General features: G+C 43.5%; 1 protein-coding gene across 2 annotated transcripts in view; it reads left to right on the top strand.

The window, feature by feature from the left end:
• Window positions 1–11,488: 11,488 nt before the first annotated feature.
• The window catches only part of LMCD1 (LIM and cysteine rich domains 1), a 66,070-nt gene continuing 58,495 nt past the window's right edge, over window positions 11,489–19,063 (top strand). For both annotated transcript variants that reach the window (XR_013983001.1, XM_080995860.1), the window contains exon 1: window positions 11,489–11,883. Coding sequence is in view for 1 of the 2 variants with exons in the window: in XM_080995860.1 (XP_080851986.1) it covers window positions 11,857–11,883 (27 nt within the window). In the remaining variant the exon portion in view is untranslated. The remainder of the gene's footprint in view (window positions 11,884–19,063) is intronic.

The raw sequence follows: 19,063 nt of genomic DNA, 5'->3' as shown, positions 1-19,063 counted from the left end.
TTGTATTTGTAGAAGCCAAACTTTTAGGCCGGCAAGTGTAGTGTTATCCTCAGATGTCTTCCAGCCAAAAGGATGTGTCGTAATAATCCCTCCATCCTGATGCCAGTTCAGACTGAGTGCTTCTCTAAGCATGGTTGAACAAAGAGAGGATATATTTTCTAGTGACAGGACTAAAGAGTTATGGTGTCCTAAATCAAATTAGCAGACAGGCTCTGAGTGGGAGCCTCTGTAAGATTAATAGGCTGCTGGGATTTTTTTTTTAAGGGGAAAAAGAGCAACAACAAGGTAATGAACAAGTTCAGCATTAAGCTAAATGGATGAACAGAGATAAATCCACAAGGTGAAATACAGGGCCTGTTAAAGTCTGCAGGAGCCCTGTCACTAATACCACTGGAGCTACGATTTCTCCTGTAAAATTTCCATAGGGATCTTTCAAGCAGACTTCAGGAGGAAATCTTGGCACACGATACAATATGACATGTTGTTGTTTAGTCGTTTAGTCGTGTCCGACTCTTCGTGACCCCATGGACCAGAGCACACCAGGCACTCCTGTCTTCCACTGCCTCCCACAGTTTGGTCAAACTCATGCTGGTAACTTCGAGAACACTGTCCAACCATCTCGTCCTCTGTCGTCCCCTTCTCCTTGTGCCCTCCATCTTTCCCAACATCAGGGTTCTTTTTTCCAGGGAGTCTTCTCATGAGGTGGCCAAAGTACTGGAGCCTCAGCTTCAGGGTCTGTCCTTCCAGTGAGCACTCAGGGCTGATTTCCTTAAGAATGGAGAGGTTTGATCTTCTTGCAGTCCATGGGACTCTCAAGAGTCTCCTCCAGCACCATAATTCAAAAGCATCAATTCTTCGGTGATCAGCCTTCTTTATGGTCCAGCTCTCACTTCCATACATCACTACTGGGAAAACCATAGCTTTAACTATAGGGACCTTTGTTCGCAAGGTGATGACTCTGCTTTTTAAGATGCTGTTTAGGTTTGTCATTGCACAATATGCCATATCTATGATCATTTCTACGATCGCATCATTAACAACAGATTTTGCCCTGCATTAAAATTAATAAGAAAGCTCTTGTTTTCAAAGACCAAATTCAATTCATTCACATTATGGTTGCTTGTGTAGAAAAGTATGAACTAATTTGTTCCATGCTTTGGAATACAGACCAATGAACATTAGGTACCTTTTACCTGGGTGCTAACATGCAAACCAATGTTACTAGGTTGTAAAGATATACAAGCCAAGTGCAATATGTTATTTAAAAACCTTCACATCAGAGTAAATTAATCTGAGGCCAATCTAGCACATTACAACAGTGGCATAGTTTCTTTCTTGGGAGTCTGACCTGTCTTCAAGCACCAGCTTTTTAAGAAATTTACAAAAATTAAACAACAAATACAATTGTAAAACATTCAATGGTGTCGGCCTGCTTGTGCACAGGGCTTCCACTCAGGAAAATCCCTGAGGCGGCACATTGGTTCAGTGTGTCTGGTTGTTAACCAGGTTGGTGGTTCAAGCCCATCCAGGAATGGCTGTCGGCAGAACTGCATTACAGGTGACTCTTGGGATCCCTTCCAACTCTGCAATTCTATGACTCTATGAAATGAAAGTTCCCCTTCCTCTCCTCACCCCTGCAGCACCCCTATGTGGCCAAAAAGCCTGCCGTGGAGGGTCTGGAAAATGTCTGATACAGATGAGGGGGTCACGGTGAGATGCAGTGGCAAGGATAGGAAGGGCAAGTTCCTTTGTGTCCATTGGTGTGACGTTGGATAGTGCCCATCTGTGATATTGATTGACTGATTGACTGATTGATTGATTGATTGATTGATTGATTGATTTCTCACCCATCTGGCTGGGTTTCCCCAGCCACTCTGGGCGGCTCCCAACAGAATATTAAAAACACAATAAAACATCAAACTAAAAACTTCCCTAAACAGCTAGCTAGATATGCGGGCTGAAGCTAACTCGGTGCAGAGCAACCAAGACAAATCAAGATTAAATAGAATGGGACTGAAGAGTGAGGTTTAGAAGAGGACAACTCAATTACCTAAGGGATATGTGAATTCACACTGGAATTTGGTGCACTTACCTAGGTTTTCGGGCTACAGGTAATGCATGCAAAGGTGTGTGAGAAGGGGTCTCAGTGGCAGTCCCCGCACTTGATGGATTCTAATGGGTGTCAATGTGTTTATTGTGTAGCGCCTCTGAAATAGAGTACCCTCTCACAGGCCTCTCAGTGAACTACATCAAGATACAGATTGTATGAATTAAGTGGGGGGCCAGGCATAAAGGAAGGCATTGGCATTTTCTGCCCTCCTCTCATTATTTTGCAACACTGATGAATATCCCTCCTACTGGTTAGTTCAGGGGTAGGCAACCTAAGGCCCGTGGGCCAGATGTGGCCCAATCGCCTTCTCAATCCGGCCCGCGGATGGTCCGGGAATCAGCGTGTTTTTACATGAGTAGAATGTGTCCTTTTTAAAAAAATGCATCTCTAGGTTATTTGTAGGTCATAGGAATTCGTTCGTATATTTTTTTCCAAAATATAGTCCGGCCCACCACGTGGTCTGAGGGACGGTGGACCGGCCCATGGCTGAAAAAGGTTGCTGACCCCTGGTTTAGTTTAAGTAGAGGTCATCATGCACACACTGCAACATTCTTGCTCTTTATGCATGAGCTTTGCATACTTTCCTACAGATTTCAGAGTCAAGGTGCTAGGAGGTAGAACAACAGCTAAGCTGAGTTCCACAGGTAACAACTGAAGGTAAGAACTTCAGGACTAAGTGGAGACTTGAACTTGCTCTAACCACTACAAATACTTGCTGTCTCAAATACTCTTCTCCCAATCACTCAAACCAGTAAAACATACTTAAAGGGTTTTATTTATTTACCTTGCTTTTCTGCACGTTTTGTGGGTCTCAAACCTGTTTACAAACAAGAAAACATATAATAGACAACATTTAAAACACAAATTAAAGCTTTTGAGAATAAAACATCACACCATATTCATTGCATTTTAAAGCATTGGAGAATAACACATCAGAGCAAAATTCACTGTGCAATCGGCATCCTGAAAGAAAACCATTTTAACTCGGCATGAAACTGCCTGCCTGATTTCTAATGGGAGGGAGTTCCACTGAGTCGACAAAACTGAAGACACAACTCCTCATTGACCTGAGCCCTGCTCCTGGTTCATGAGCCATGGGCCAACTAGCACTACCAATTCTTTCCTCTGTTTGTACAACTATGGGAGCTATGGGGTCAACCTGTGATGATTTTTCATAGCCATCGCAGGGGTGCGGGGTGTCCCAATGTATGATTTTCCCATAGTGTATAAGGAACCATAAAGGAATAAATTGTAAGATGTTCTGCAACTACAGAGCTCTGCCCTCCCACACACTCCAAACCTCTGCTAGTTAATGTAGCTTTACAGTTCTGAGACGATCATTGTAATTAACTGTGTGAAAGCATGAATCAGTTTAAACATGATTATAGTGGTGCTATTCCTACTTGACTGGCCCTTTCAGTGCTCCTGTTACAAACATTGTTTTTCTTGCCACTTGTGATTTTAATCGGAGCTTGGATTAGACACTTAGAAATGATGGTCTTGATCCAATGTCCTTTTAAACTGGATTGCACCCCCCCCTCTCAATCTTGTATTGAGAAAATGAGAAAATAAATAGATTTGTCATTTTATCCAACTTGAAAGCAAGAGGGAAAAGAGCAGCATCCTATCATGTTCAATTTGAAGTAAGGCATGTTTACGTCTTAACCAAGATGATTTTGTAAACTGATGCAAAACTCTGAAGATTAAGCCACTTTCTTCTAAACCTATAATTGTTTTCTTGATCTTACAAGCAAGCACTTAAGCGAGAAAGATTTACCAAGACCCTGGAGTATTTGTCTACTGAAATACCACAGCATGTAAACACCATTTGTTCTCATGTCTGTGAAGAAGTAAGGGAGCTCTAGGTAGCACCAAAATTGCTTACATTTCCAACAATGGCACTTTTCTTTTTCATAGATGCTGATTGATATTTATTGCTGATGCAAATGGCAGTTTAAGTGGGGGCACTTAAGCAATACACCATTAATTAAAAAAAGAATACCTACTGTCAGCCAAGAAGAAGCTGGGATATATGAATAACTGAGGCAATACAGCAAAGTTTTTACAAAAGCAATGGTTTGGATGCTATAGGACGCATTTTAAATCTAAAGCTGAAAAGCTTCTCAGGCAAAATAAGTAAATAAAAAGATAATTTGCTGGGCAAGGCAATGATCAGCTCCTTGCAAAATAGCTTACAACACCTTGTTATAAGTATGATTCTTGCCATTTATAACAGATAGTAAGGCAAAGATTTGGCCTACTTTATGGGTTCTGACTTGTTCTCTGGTCAGAGGTCTGGATTTCTGAGGCCTTCTAAAGGAGACTTTTTTCGGTGATTCACTCTAGCTTGTTTCAAGAAAGGATATGAGTGGTGGGGGAAATTGCCTAGGTCAAATGCAGATGAACCTTTGTTTTCCCTAAACGGACTTTGACGGCCAGCACATAAATGCTTCTGGAATGCATGGGATTAATACTGACCTCACAGCCTGACTGGAACCAAGCAGTGTGGCTATTTATATGTTGTGCTCCCATGTGGGTTGCATAGATACAGATACCCCAATTCCTCTGGTGATGGTGGCATCAATAAAGAGGCTTAAAACATGTGGCTGATGATACACTATATGCTTGAAGGGATTTGTTCTCACATGTTGCTTGTATGTTGTGAGTTCCTGTTTATACCCACAGATATCATGTTGGTCTGGCCACACGGATCAAATAGCCTACAGAACAGCACACCGGTATACCGTTATTTGAACAAGTGAAAAGTACATGACTCCAGAGAAGAGGCATGTCTCTTCAATGTAACTTTGTTGAATTAATCCTGTTGAGCAAGTATTGTCCATGCGAGTAGAGTTAGCATTTCAATTCTCTTATTTGTAACATAACAAAATTTGGAAATGGGCAATATGACTTATCTTCACAACCATGGCATGCCCCTTTATGCTGAAATTATGAGATCAAATTTGCTGAGTTACTTAGTAGCATCCAATGTGGGAGGCGGGGGAGAGCCCAAAAGTCATTGCCACAAAATATCTCTCAGACCAGAACGAGAGCAATATTGCCTTTCCACCAAAGTATATAATTATGGACAAATAATCACAGCTAAAATTGACATACAGAAACGTCTTCCTTTGCTTTACTGGCAATCAATATGAAAGCTGATGCCTGGATTTAATTGTGTGCCTCCCCCCTTTTTTTCATTTCACACTCTTCTTCCAGTCATTTCTCAAGTTCATTTTCATTTATTTTAGAGTCTGCAGGATTAGATTATCTGTGAAGAATATTGACCTCTCTGTCAATGATTCTTGGTATTGTTATTCCTCATTTCAAAAGAGTAGATTAAAAAATATATCGCCAAAAAAGAAAAAGGGAAAAACCAACTCTGTAGAAGTGTTCATCTCCCCCAGGCCCCACTTCTCTATGCTAGTGATTAGTTCATGGTCTTATCAAAAGAAAGCCCTGAATTTTGCCCAAGAAAAGAGCAATACAAAAACCTGATGAGTCAAAAGCAGCGTGAAAATACAGTGGTACCTCGGGTTAAGTACTTAATTCATTCCAGAGGTCCGTTCTTAACCTGAAACTGTTCTTAACCTGAAGCACCACTTAAGCTAATGGGGCCCCCTGCTGCTGCCATGCTGCCAGAGCACGATTTCTGTTCTCAGCCTGAAGCAAAGTTCTTAACCCGAGGTACTATTTCTGGGTTAGCGGAGTCTGTAACCTGAAGCGTATGTAACCTGAAGCGTATGTAACCCGAGGTACCACTGTATATATTTAGCAGTAGACATCTTTGCAAATTTATTTTATTTTAGAACAATAAATATATGCACAATTGATACCATGTGTGGATTTCTATGTATGGATCCGGGACACAAACAAGGTTCATGTTCATATTGTTAATTTATTTCATAACTTAAAAGAACCCTACCCTTCTTCAGAGTAGCAAATAGACTTCCTTTCTACTCCCATTCCATTCTCATGTGAGGTAGACACAGAGATGTAGGCGGGGTTGCTACACTACAGAAAATTGGCTTTCAGGGACAGTATCTGTCAATGACATGAGTACCCAAGCTCATATGGAAGGGATAAACACTGGAAAAATGTAAATGCCTTTGCATCACACGAAAATGACAAGTCCGTGGGCCTTCCCAGCACTTTGCCTGGTGGTGACGGCACCTGCTGAAGGGTCTCCAAAGAAGTTCTTACGGTCCAGGTAGGTACATGCAGAAGTGGGCAATGATTCGGGTATCCTGGCCTGGTCCCAAGGGCTTTAAAAGTCAAGTCTGTCTTAAGACATTATGCTATCTGAGGTAGAAAACATGGTGACTTCCTTCCATATACTGAAACTGACTAGACTGATAGTTGCATCTTATTTCAACATTGATGGCAAGATACTGTCCTCCGTTTCTAGGGGGCAAAGGGCAAACTGTGTGGCATACTTCATCACCAGCATCAGTCCTCTGTCCTGACTGAGGGCCAGCCATTCAAAGGTCAAAACCAGCACTTTTAAGTATGGTTCTGAGCATTAAACACTGGTACACATGCTACATTTATGTAGGTATTGTTTAATTCAGGGGCGTTCCAAGGCGGGGGCGGCACGCCCTGTGTGCTATTCCAAAGGGGGGGTGACAAAATGCTGACCCCCGATCGGCGGCACCTCCCGGGGCTCGCGCCACATACTGTGCACCCCCCCAGGACATGCACCATGCCACCCGCAGGCGCCATGCCATGCCCCCAGGACGTGCGTCACACCCCTAGGACTCACACCACGCCCCCTGGGTACTGGAGCAGATTGCTCCGCCTCTGGTTTAATTCCTTTTTTATCTTCCTTCCTCTACAAGTACCATAACAAGTTACCGTACATTCTAACACAAACATCAGTTTTATGTGTCTATGTCTTCTTAATCTGTAATGTGTGAGGTAACACATGAGATTGATGCACCGATGACTTTTTGCACCACGATCAAAAACGTTGTGGATATATAAAAGTGAGAGGCTAGGTACCCTATCACATCTTTTTACTTCAGCAATCTAGTTTAAACAACTATAAAAGGATGTAAAAGGAGACATGAAGTCTAGGCTTTTCTTTCCTAAACGTCTTGTCAGAATAAGAAAGGAATTCTGTTTAGTTAAGACATCACACTAATTCCAAGTTACTACTGATTTACCAAACTGCAACCATTCTTTTCCTTTTGTCACTGTAGGCTGCCTTAAAGAACTACTCACCCATGAATACGCTTCAGGATGCATCAGACTTGCAAAATACACAGGAAGAAGGTGATCTCCCATGCTGCGCACTTTCCAATAATGAAGACCATTTCCTCCTTCATCAGCCTGTCACGTCAGTTCCCAGAGTATGACCGTTACCGAGATTTAATCTACATTTAGTCAGAAAATGATTTAGTTTCTTCATAACAAGCAGACAGGCATAAGACAGATGTATTAGTCAGAGGCAGTCGGAGAAAATATTTTTTGGAACCCTGCCCAGACAACACACTGCCTGAGCATCTCAGCGTCTTCCATGACAATGTCCTTCAGAACTTTCTGTTTATTTCCCCCGTTTCTAACCCAAATGCTTTCATTACTCAGCTTGTTTGGTGCTCAAATGCCATTTCAAAGTTGAATAGTCATGTCTGGCTACTGCTGTCTCCTATGTTTCATTAACATTCAGAGCACCCTTTTTTTCTTATTCTTTTTGATGGGGTTTTAAAATGTGACCAGAGACAATGATAAATTTCAATGAAGCAAATGATTTATCTTCTCAAGCCAATAATGGGGACTGGGAAAGTCTAGAAATACCCTAAGGGACTAGAGTTCTACCTGTTAAGCTAACCTGCTTACAGCTGATTCCAGACCATTTCATGTACAGTGATACCTTGGGTTACATATGCTTCAGGTTACATACGCTTCAGGTTACAGACTCCGCTAACCCAGAAATAGTACCTCGGGTTAAGAACTTTGCTTCAGGATGAGAACAGAAATTGTTCTCCGGCGGCGCAGCAGCAGCAGGAGGCCCCATTAGCTAAAGTGGTGCTTCAGGTTAAGAACAGTTTCAGGTTAAGAACGGACCTCTGGAATGAATTAAGTACTTAACCCAAGGTACCACTGTATTCTTGTTTATTTATTTGTAAGCTTTGGGACACTTAAATTTGTGTTCCATGATAAACACAAAGCAACTGCAGATAACTCTTGAGGAACTATCTTGAAGCACACCCAAAACTCAAAATGTATTTGTAAAGATCCCTTCTTCAGTATTTTATTGATTCATGTGGAGCTGGATGCTATGGGCTGCTTTTCATATTAGATTGTTTTATGGTGTGCATCTTATTATGTAAGATGTTTTACGCAAACACCTAATAATGTGTGTGAATGTAGCAAATATGATTGCAAACTTCTTTCATGAAGGCGGACCATCATAGACCAAGGTCTGACCGTGTTGTTGTTGTTGTTTTCTGTTGAGTGTACACTCAGCGGCAGATACAATGTGTGAGATGACTCCAACAATCCTCTCTATATGCTATTTGGTTCTCGTCAAAGCTCAGTACAGGTGTGGCTGCTATTTGCTTATGCAAAATTAGATAAAAAGAATTTAAGAAGGATCTGAAACTCAATCTATTAGTAATACAAATGAGCATAACTGAAGATCATGTTGTTCCAATAGAAGAGGCAACGGTAAAGGCAAAGGACCCTTGACAGTTAAGTCCAGTCACGAACGACTCTTGGATTGCGGCGCTCATCTCGCTTTACAGGCCGAGGAAGCCGGCGTTTGTCCTCAGACAGTTTTTCTGGGTCATGTGGCCAGCATGGCTAAGCTGCTTCTGGCGAAACCAGAGCAGCGCACGGAAACACCATTTACCTTCCTGCCAGAGCGGTACCTATTTATCTACTTGTCATTTTGGGGGTGCTTTTGAACTGCTAGGTTGGCAGGAGCAGGGACCGAACAACGGGAGCTCACCCCGTCACGGGGATTCGAACTGCTCACCTTCTGATTGGCGAGCCCAAGAGGCTCAGTGGTTTAGACCACAGCGCCACCCGCGTCCTTGGCCCGCCTTATGTTGCTCTAACTACAACTCCCATACTCCATAGGCCATGCTTGCTGGGGCTGATGGGAGTTGTAGTTCAGCAACATAAGGCGGGCCAAAAGTTCTCCACACCTGCCACAGAAGCTCTGGATGCAACATGTTTGAGTCTTTGAAGTTGTCAACACATAGGCTGTGAAGCACTCTGGGATCTATGAATGAAGGGAGATATGCAATGTAATTTAAAAATAATAAAAATAATAATGTTAATTCATGGCAGATGGACTTAGATGGTTACTCTGTCACAAGGTGTCACCCTTACAGCCCACATGCAGTTTTGTTTACAATTCAAAAGTCTGTTTCCCTGTATCACTTAGCTTTCAGGTGGCATAGGTCTTAAAACCACAAAATCATAAAAGTAGGTAAGTGGGTATAGGACTGCAGCATAAAGACCTTGCTTGACCACAGCAAGGTTGTGTTTCCCTCTCGCCACTACATTTCAAGTCACTTTCTTGTCTTGCTGTACACGCCAATGCACATTAACTGACTTGTTCCTCTGTGCCAAACTCCAATTCACTTAAGTTGTCATCTGCCTACGCACAATGGATGCCTCCAATGTACACTCTTCTGCTTAACTGAGGCTTCTGTTTTCTAATCAGTTGGAACCTGGTTTGTGGGGAAATGAATCAAGCAGGTGTATTACTTATGAAGCTGCAGGATACATGTGTACGTGCCTTCTGACACCAGTGGTGTCAGCATCTTGGGGTCAGAGGAAACAGTAATGTGTATGCAGCCCAAGTATAAACAATAAAAAGTTTTGTGGCATCTTAAAAGATGATCCCATTTTATTGTGACATTAGCTTTCATGGACTAGAGATCTTAGACCATGTATCAAAGGTGAATCCCACTTGCTTCAGTGTAACATATAACACAAATTTCCGCATGCATACTTGGAAGTGTGTCCAACTGTGTTCAACTGGGGTTACCTCCATGGGAAGTGGATTTAGGATTGCAGCCTTACTGGTTTGTGAATATGCTCAGAATTGCAGCCCAAGGAACAAGACCGCTTGTTCGCTTAAGAACCTATTTCCATTTACATTATTGAACAAAGAAACGAAAGCTATTTTCCTATTTCTTCCTCATGAACATGTGGAAGAAATTTGAGTAAGACATAACAGTGTGTTAAAAATGGGAAATGGCAGGTTTGGTTTAGGGCCACTTCACAGAGACGTAGTTAACAACTAGGCTAGAAAATAGGAAAATAAGTTTGAAAACCCTCCTTTAAAACTTTTGGGAAAGTATGTTTTGAGTCTCCAGAACAAGCAGAGAGCCTTGTTCTTTACAATTTGGATTGGATCTCTCATTTTAGTGTTTTGTGCATGCAAGCACCCCCCCCCCAATCAGGGCAGGCCCTCTCTGCATGACAATGGTCTCACAGGTGAGGTGGGCTGCTGCTTGGCAAGATGATCTGCAAATTGCAAGTGGGTTTCCTAAGGTTTTATCCCCTTTGAACCCACCGTGGGTTCAAAACTCAAAAGCCAATCAGTTCTTTAGATTAATTAGCAATTCGCCAATGGTTAGATAGAAGAACAATAACTCAAACTTTTTAGAAGAATTGGCAACTGAATCCTGTTTATCCCAAGACCTTGAAGATTAAAGCATACCCACAGACAAACAGATTCTTTGAGTTGTAAATTAACAAGATAACCCATTCACACTGAATCCACGGGACAGCCAGGTGTCAAGAACCACAAATCAACTAGAAACTCCCTTTGCTACAGATGGAGAAAATAACACTCTTAAGGACAGAAAGTCTGCAATTAAAGAAAGATACAGTTTCCCAGGATTCCACAGCATTTGGCTCTTCCACAATGCTCTTCTTTAACATGAGCCAAAGTTTTAACTTGCTAAATTTCCCCACATCACTACATGGGCCATCCTAAGTCTGGCAGAGGAAAAGCAAGTATTTGAAATGGCATTTGAGTTACACCACCCTTTTTGCAGGCACTGCCCTGTTTTTCCCCCAGCTGCAGACACCAGTAACAAACAAACGTTGCCATGGCTTAAAAATATGCATTTGGCTTAAATAAAATGTCTGATTAGCGCAACGGCGATGAGGGCCACAGTTTAGATCAGAAATTATTTTTGGATTTAATGGGCTAATAATATCCCAGGTTCCCCCCCCCCCCACACACACTCACTTCCTCTTTCTGTGAATGAACTGGCTTGCTTAAGCGCAAGGTTTCCCCCTTCATCCTTTAAAAGGGAAAGCAGGAGACGCGAGATCCCGGGGCGGGATCATTGCAGTCGCCTTACTCGAAGTAGCTGGGCGAGCGCTGCCTCCACAGCTGGAAAACGGCGTGCCTCTGCTCGCTCCATCCTTTCCCTCTGGGGGTTAAAAAGCGAGCCGAAGAACCTTGAGGATTAAAGCCTCACTTCGCATTGGCTGGAAAAGTTTAAAGCCCTCATCTGATTGGCTGGCAGGGTGTTTAGAGGAGTTGTGAGCTCCAATTAACGGGGTTCCCTGCAGGCAGCTTGTGAATAAACGCTGGGGATTGGAACGTGGGGTTTGCTAATAGCTCCCGGGGCTCCTCGGTACCTACAGCAGTTTGCGATTTTTACTCACTCCAAAGCTGTTGTCCCAGCTAAAGAATTACAGCAATAAATACTTGCACGCCTCAGGCAGATTCAAATAGGAGGAAGCGCGAAGCAGGGAAGGCAAGCTGAAGAATGGATCTGAGTTCAGGAATCCAAAAGGTAAATGGCAATATTTCTTCCGCCTTACTTCCTCTTGCTTCCGTAGTTATTGCTGAGGAATATTCGAGGTTAGTTTTAGTTTCTCTCTCAACAGCTGTGGCTTTCCAGCAGACCGCAGCAAACAAAGACTTTACCTGCGAGGAAGCTTCACTGAAATCACTGGGGCTTCCCTTTATAGACCTTTGTACACACCTAGCCTGGGATTAAAACGCATGAAGTGGGAATTACTATTTGACTGAAACATTCAGCGTGTTGAAGGGACGCGCTGCTGCTGTCGTCGTAATCTTATCGCTGATAGATTCCAGTCCGTGTTTTATGGGGAACAAACTCCAGACTTGAAGAGTCTAAAAAGTGTGCTCAATACTAATGTGATAAGGGGAATCCAGTTTTGCACAGACTGTTCTACTACTGTTCCGGATTTTATTCTAAGAAATTAGTGGCTGGAAACTGTGTGCGTGCTTTTTCACTTTCACAGTCAACTTCAGTAACTGTAGGAAATGAAAGAAATTCAGCTGGTCTATAAACTTCTTCATGTGCTGAAAAGCAGTAGCCACAGGCTAAGTATAAGGTTCGTAGCCTTTGCTTCTCCCGCTGCAAACCTGGTCTGCTGGCCCGATGCCCAGGCTCTGTAAGTTTGTGCATATAATGTGCTGGATGTTACAGGTCACACAAAACAAAAAGGAGAGGCGTTTCAGTTGCTCCAGCAGCTTGAATACAGATCACTTTCTTTCACAAAGCATATGGAAAAGTAGCCATGAAGCTATTGCTACTCCTTGTGCAGTTTTCTTTATGTAATAAAGTTTAAGACTATGCCACTGGGGGCGGGATTTCATGGGTGTAATTGAATTCCCTGCAAATGGACCTGTGAACTGTGGGTCAATATCCAATCATACCTTCCGCTTGTAGGCATAATTCTTGCTGGGGGTTATTCCCTGGTTAAATGACCAGGATGTCATTCCTAAGCATACTGTTTGAGAAGTAAATCCTACTGAAATCAATGGAATTTTTTTCCGAGTAAGAGCGGTTAAGGTCAGGCTCGTGAGAAGATCTGCAGCATGTTGTATATTGGGAAATGCTAAAGAAGTATTGAATAATTTGTGGGTCGATCACTGGACTTGTTTGCACTGAGTGTCTGGACCTGTGTGGAATTGGAAGGTTTTGTTGAAGTAGGTGCTGGTTCAGTAGAATGATCAAAGGGTGGGTCACAAATAAGAATGTCTTCAATTCCTGGATGCAGTTTAGTAGAATTTATGGGAACCTGTTCCCTGAAAGAAGGCCTTTCACTTGGTATAGCATATAACAGGACTGCATGCCCTTTGTTCTTAACTATAAGAATATTGATTTCCTTCCCCCATCCCTTCCTTGTTCAGATTGGCTTTATGCATTTTGAACCCATAACTTTGGGACTGGGAGGGTGAAAGCTTTATATATCTTGATATTCAGGAGGGGGGGGCAGTTAGATGTCGTTGGTGCAGAAAATGAGACTCAAGGTACTGGACTTGATCTATTTCCTAACAGACGGTGATTAGGTTGTAAGGCACTTTGTCTAGTGTGTAATATAATAGGTGTGCAAGCTTGCTTACATACAAAACTGTTTAATAGTCAGAAAATTGAGTAGTGGCAGTGTTACAGTATTTGCAAAGGGTTAAAATAACCTGGACCACAGCACTGTGGAGCATGGAAATAGTCATCCCAATAAACTAGGTGCAGGGACTTTAAAAGCCAGCACTGTACCATTCAGCCTCAACATGCTTATGTTGCAAAACCTTTTCCACAATCGGCATGGGATGGTTGTTGTGTGCATACCAACAAATCCAGGAACGGACTTGTTCAAAACAAAAGGTCCATTTCTAGTTTATTGCTTAACCCTTCTTGTCTCTCTTATGATAATTTAATATCTCTCCTGCCCTCTGTTCTCAGATTCCTTGAATATGAAGTTTTTCAACTGATTTTATTTTTAAGTTTGCTTTTTCTGAGCTTTCTGGGGGAAACCACCTCTGACTTCCAGCTGCTCTGTCAAGCAACTTCTATTCTGCTTCTCTTCAGTAACTTTGGCACAGTTGATTATCTCTCTCCCTTAAACTCTCTGTGTATCTATGACTGAATCTATGCATACTGTATTCATTACAGTGGTACCTCGGGTTAAGTACTTAATTCATTCCGGAGGTCCGTTCTTAACCTGAAACTGTTCTTAACCTGAAGCACCACTTTAGCTAATGGGGCCTCCGGCTGCTGCACGATTTCTGTTCTTAATATTTCTGGGTTAGCGGAGTCTGTAACCTGAAGCGTATGTAACCCGAGGTACCACTGTAGTTCTTTTCTATACTCCCCCCTTTATGTTAGTGTACCCCAGAGTTTGGTCCTTAGCTTCCTCTGTCACTTTATTCTGGGCCCAAAAATCTGGGATCACTTATGTTCCGTCTCACTCAGTGAGATCCTCTGAGGGGACACTTCTGGTGGTTCCCCCTGCCCCTGTGGTTCAGCCTTTGCAATATGATTTGTTTCCACCATTCTAACCAACCAGTATGTATTGATGGTTTTTATTGATGCTTCTACTGATTTTATTAAAATCTTGTATGTTGTATGGCACCTTGATAAACTTTTATAAAAGTCTGGATTATAAGTATTTCAAAAAATAAATATTCATCACTTTATCATAACTGACTACTCACTCTTGCCTTTACTTATGGTTTTCAATCCTTTATGCTCCACTCCTGAGAACATGACAACATTCATGTCTTCGTCATGTCAGCTTTAACTTGGGACTTGATCTTTCATTTCAGTGGTGGTGGGACTGCCATTCCACACTGCTCTGGTAATAGGCTGGGTCCTGACTTGTACGCAGTGGTGCTCTGTCAGTACTAGAGGAAAGGGGTTCAGGTAGTAATTTTTGCTGATTGTCCTCAGCCTCCTGTGTCTCCCTTGGGAACACACACCCAAACAGTTTTGGAAGTTTATGGGAGGAAAGCATGGAAGCTGGCACTTGTGAAATTGTTGCCTTGCTCCTTTCCTTTAGTGGTGAGCCTCCACTGAATCCTAGTTCCCTGCACAACTGAAGGAGCCCCTCCATTCTCACAGAAACAAGTGTGGATTCAACCCAGGGTCTGCTTTCTGGGAACCATGTAGAATGGACCAAATATGTGGCTAGTCCCCATGCCAGTATAATTTCATGGGTGCGTCTAGCACAAAGAGTTCTGTATGCTGCTACAATAGCAAAGTGTGTCAGAAACCCTCCTTCACATCTTCTCTTGCTGTCCATCTTGTCTAAGAACATAATACGGCTTTCATATTTAATTTCCCCTAAGTTGTACCTGTGGGTGACTAGAAATTATGTGGTGGCATCTTAAATGTTCCTTGCATCAATAATATGGGAATGCTGTCATTGGTGGTGACTCTAGCTTCTAGTGATGCTGTTGGGTAAAGGATAAGTGAGGTGCTAAAATGCTAAAGCTGGCTTCATCAGTGTTGCTGGATACAGCAGAAGGCTACTTTTATTACAACTTCCATGTGGTAAAGCATTTAAATGGCTAGCACATAGCTCCTCGTCAGTTAACCAAAACATCGTGGGGCATCTTCTCACAACACGTAGCTGCTGGTGAACTTGAGAATGGTGTCCAGTTAAAAGATGGAGCTTGTGTGCCTTTGGTAAAAGGACGAAAGGGATTTAGGCTTCAAAGAGGCATCTAGAGTCCTTTCTACCCAATGACTTTCTTAGGCATGCATTAGGACCTCTAATCACAGTGTACACCTGAACGTAAAAATGCTAGGACAAAAATGCTTCATGCTAGCTTGAAGTAGTAAAAAGGCTTTTCAGTAATGGAAAACCCAATACAGTGGAAATAGGATGTTTGGTTCATGCAACACAGTAACCCAAATGCAGGGCTGTCTTAAGCATATGTGGCGCTGGGGTGCAAAGATCCACCCGGCGCCCCCCCCCTCCAGGTTGCCCAGTCCCAGGCGTGCAGAAGGGCAGAGCCGGCTGGCTGCCTCAGCGTCTTGCTGGCTCAGTCAGCCCTGAACTCACGGTGCAGAGCCGCCCACAGCAGAAGAGCCCGCTGCTGCACTCTGACCAATGGGCGGGCTCTTCCCCGGACTCAACTCTCAGGCCCCGGACTCTCGGCCTGGTGCCCCTGAGAACCCAGCGCCCAGGTGCCCGCACCCCTAGCGCCTATGAGTAAGACGGCCCTGCCCAAATGTTGGTATGGACATACAGGCTGCGGGAGAGGAGTTGGAAACCATTTTGCTCTTCCTTGGTCCTTTTTATGGCTGCACTGCACTAAGCTATACACCAAGGATTAGCTTAGCATTTTGTCCGAACCAGGACTCCTGCTTAAGCCCCCTCCTCAGCACTAGCCCAAGTTTTGCCAGAATGAAATACTTCCCCTGATGTTGACACTGGGTCAAGTATTGCATTTGGTACCCAACATGGCGGAAGGGTTGCCATGGATCCTACTGACAACCCCCATATAAAAGTGTTGCTTCCATCGCTCACCCACCAGGGGGGTGGAAGGAGTTGTGAGTGACTAGCAACAGCCACTGTTCTGTGTCGTAGCTCAGGGTGTGGGCAGAAACACTGAAGAGTGGTTCAGATGGATCAGCAATGGGCCCTTTTGATCTCCTCGACCCTCATCAGGTGCCCAGCCATCAACATGAGCGGTCCGGCTAGAGCTTCTGAGAATTAGCTTTCTTCAGGTACGAAATCTGCACTCCCCTCCCTTTCTTTTGAAACGGTGCCATCTTGAGCAAGAAATATCAGCACCATAGATGGCGTGTGAGGCCTGTACTGCTGTGGAGTAACATTCCAAGCTGCCTGACACCTGAACTGGAACCAAGTACAACACTGGCTGACCAGAAAGAAAACAGTCGTGCAGCTAGACCACACTTCGGAACAGAAATGTTGTTGCCTAGTCAAAATGAAGAAAAGACCTTGAATAACACTATGATGCCCAAGGCGTGCTTAGGCCTGGCATCATTATGGCGGCATGACTCTCTCTCTCTCTCTCTCTCTCTCTCTCTCTCTCTCTCTCTCTCTCTCCCTCTCTCTCCCCAATTGGGGGAAAGTCTCCTCATTTTCTGGGCAGAAGGCAAACTGCTGTCAGTTTGGAGCTTGGCTTAGCAATGCCAGTGTGTGCAAGTCTGTGACTACAGAATCTGGCATCCATTATGGCTCATTTCAGGGTCCTGCAATGTTGATTGTTCACTCACTTTGGGGCTTAATTATTGTTGATGCCTTAAGCGGCATCCTGTTAGTAAAAAGAGAGGCAGTGGGTCGGGCAGCCATTTCGAAGCTGGAAGAGCTTAGCTTGAGAAATCTGAAATGAAGAATCTTAAGTCAAAACTGGAATGGAGCTTGATGGCTTCCACCTTTTGAACGTTATTAGAAACAGTTGGCGCCAAGATGGAGATGTAATCTAATACAACCCACTCCCGCTGAATTGAAACAACAACTCCTTCAACAGAAACCTAGCACGGACGAAATGTGTTCCCAGTGTCATTCTCAAAAAAGGGGAGAGCTGACTGTTTTTCTTCCTTTAGTACTGCTCTAGTTCTGTGTAGGCCAGGGGTTGCCAGCAAACATTTGTACACCTGAGGAGAAGCTGCAATGGGCATCACACATACACACTGCAACCTGTTCTATTGGCTACAGTAGAATGGATAGTGGATGCACAAGCAAAGGCCTTGAGACCAGTGAAGCCATTTGTGAAGGAGCAGCACTGCACAAGATCTCCTCCTGTCCATATTTGTAAGCCTTATTGAGCTGTATGTTAAAATAGTGTTTAAAAAGCCCTTAGCTCTTCTCCCAAATTGGGGTGGGTAGGTGGCCCCTAGGAGGGGCGCACAGATCAGTGCCACAGGTGGGCCCATGATGAACAGCCCTAGCACTGTCTGCCAGTACCTGCCATTCCATAGACTTGAATGGGGCACGGAAAACGTAATGTGTGAAAGGCTGCATAGAATTTCACCAATCCAGTGCAAACATGCTCCTTGACAAGCCTAAATAAAATGCACTGGTAGTTTCTGCAAAAGAAAAAAAAAGGGGCATACAAGCTGGAGAGGAAAAAAGGGTCAGAAGTGTCAATTACAGTGCTTTTAATGCTCTACCTGTGGTATTATGTATCATATTAGTTTGATGGTTGGCTCATTAGGTGTAGCATGTATGCCAAGTTTCAAGGTTTTAAACTCAGCAGGTTCCACTTTTATAAGCCATCAATTTTTGAAGCTTAGAATAATGAGGCTTCTCTTTGCTATTCCTCTTAACTATAGAGGAACTCCTGTGCCCCTATACAGTGGTACCTCGGGTTACATATGCTTCAGGTTACATACGCTTCAGATTACAGACTCTGCTAACCCAGAAATAGTACCTTGGGTTAAGAACTTTGCTTCAGGATGAGAACAGAAATCGTGCTCCGGTGGCGTGGCGGCAGCAGGAGGCCCCATTAGCTAAAGTGGTGCTTCAGGTTAAGAACAGTTTCAGGTTAAGAACGGACCTCTGGAACGAATTAAGTACATAACCAGAGGTACCATTGTAACATGGAATGTGCTTGCAGTGACATCATAGACTTTTTTTAAAAACATAGAATTGTGTGCTTGGCTCCTAATCCATATAGCATGAGTTTATCCCTTACCATGATCTGAAAACCTCTCCATAATATGAAAACCTCTGCTAATGCTACTGCTACAATCCTAACCACACTTACTTGGGAGTCAGATTCATTGAATTCAAGTGGGCTTAATCTCTGAGTAGCTTTGGCTAGAGTTGCTCTGTGATATAGAAAGCTATTGGTTCCACAGCTGCTTTCTGCAGCACAGTTCAGCCAATGGAGATTCCTGGGCCAAATTTGGCCCCGGGGAGAAGTCCTGTCTGGTTTTCTAGCTGCCAACCTGGCCTGAAAGGGAGGTGTGGAGACAACCAGCAGTTGTGGCGATGGAATACGATAACAGCATTCCTCACCCCATTTTCCATCTTACACTTCAAGTAAACCTGTTGCTGAATTTAAATGTTGAAACCTTTGAAGAAACCAACTGAAAGATCTTCCTAAAAACCTTACGCGTATTTCACATTAGGATGGTAAGCCTGTTTCTGGGCTGCACCTTCAATTAGGCAGGGCTAGATTAATCCGTAGGTTAATACCTGGAAGCGGGGGGGGGGGGGGGGGGGAGCTTGGGCCTGCCTGCCGCA

Source organism: Podarcis pityusensis (genome assembly GCF_964106645.2).
Source record: "Podarcis pityusensis genome assembly, chromosome: 2".
In the NCBI taxonomy this organism is placed as follows: Eukaryota; Metazoa; Chordata; class Lepidosauria; order Squamata; family Lacertidae; genus Podarcis; species Podarcis pityusensis.
The sequence above is the reverse complement of the archived record's forward strand: the minus strand, read 5'-3'. Positions and strand labels throughout refer to the sequence as shown.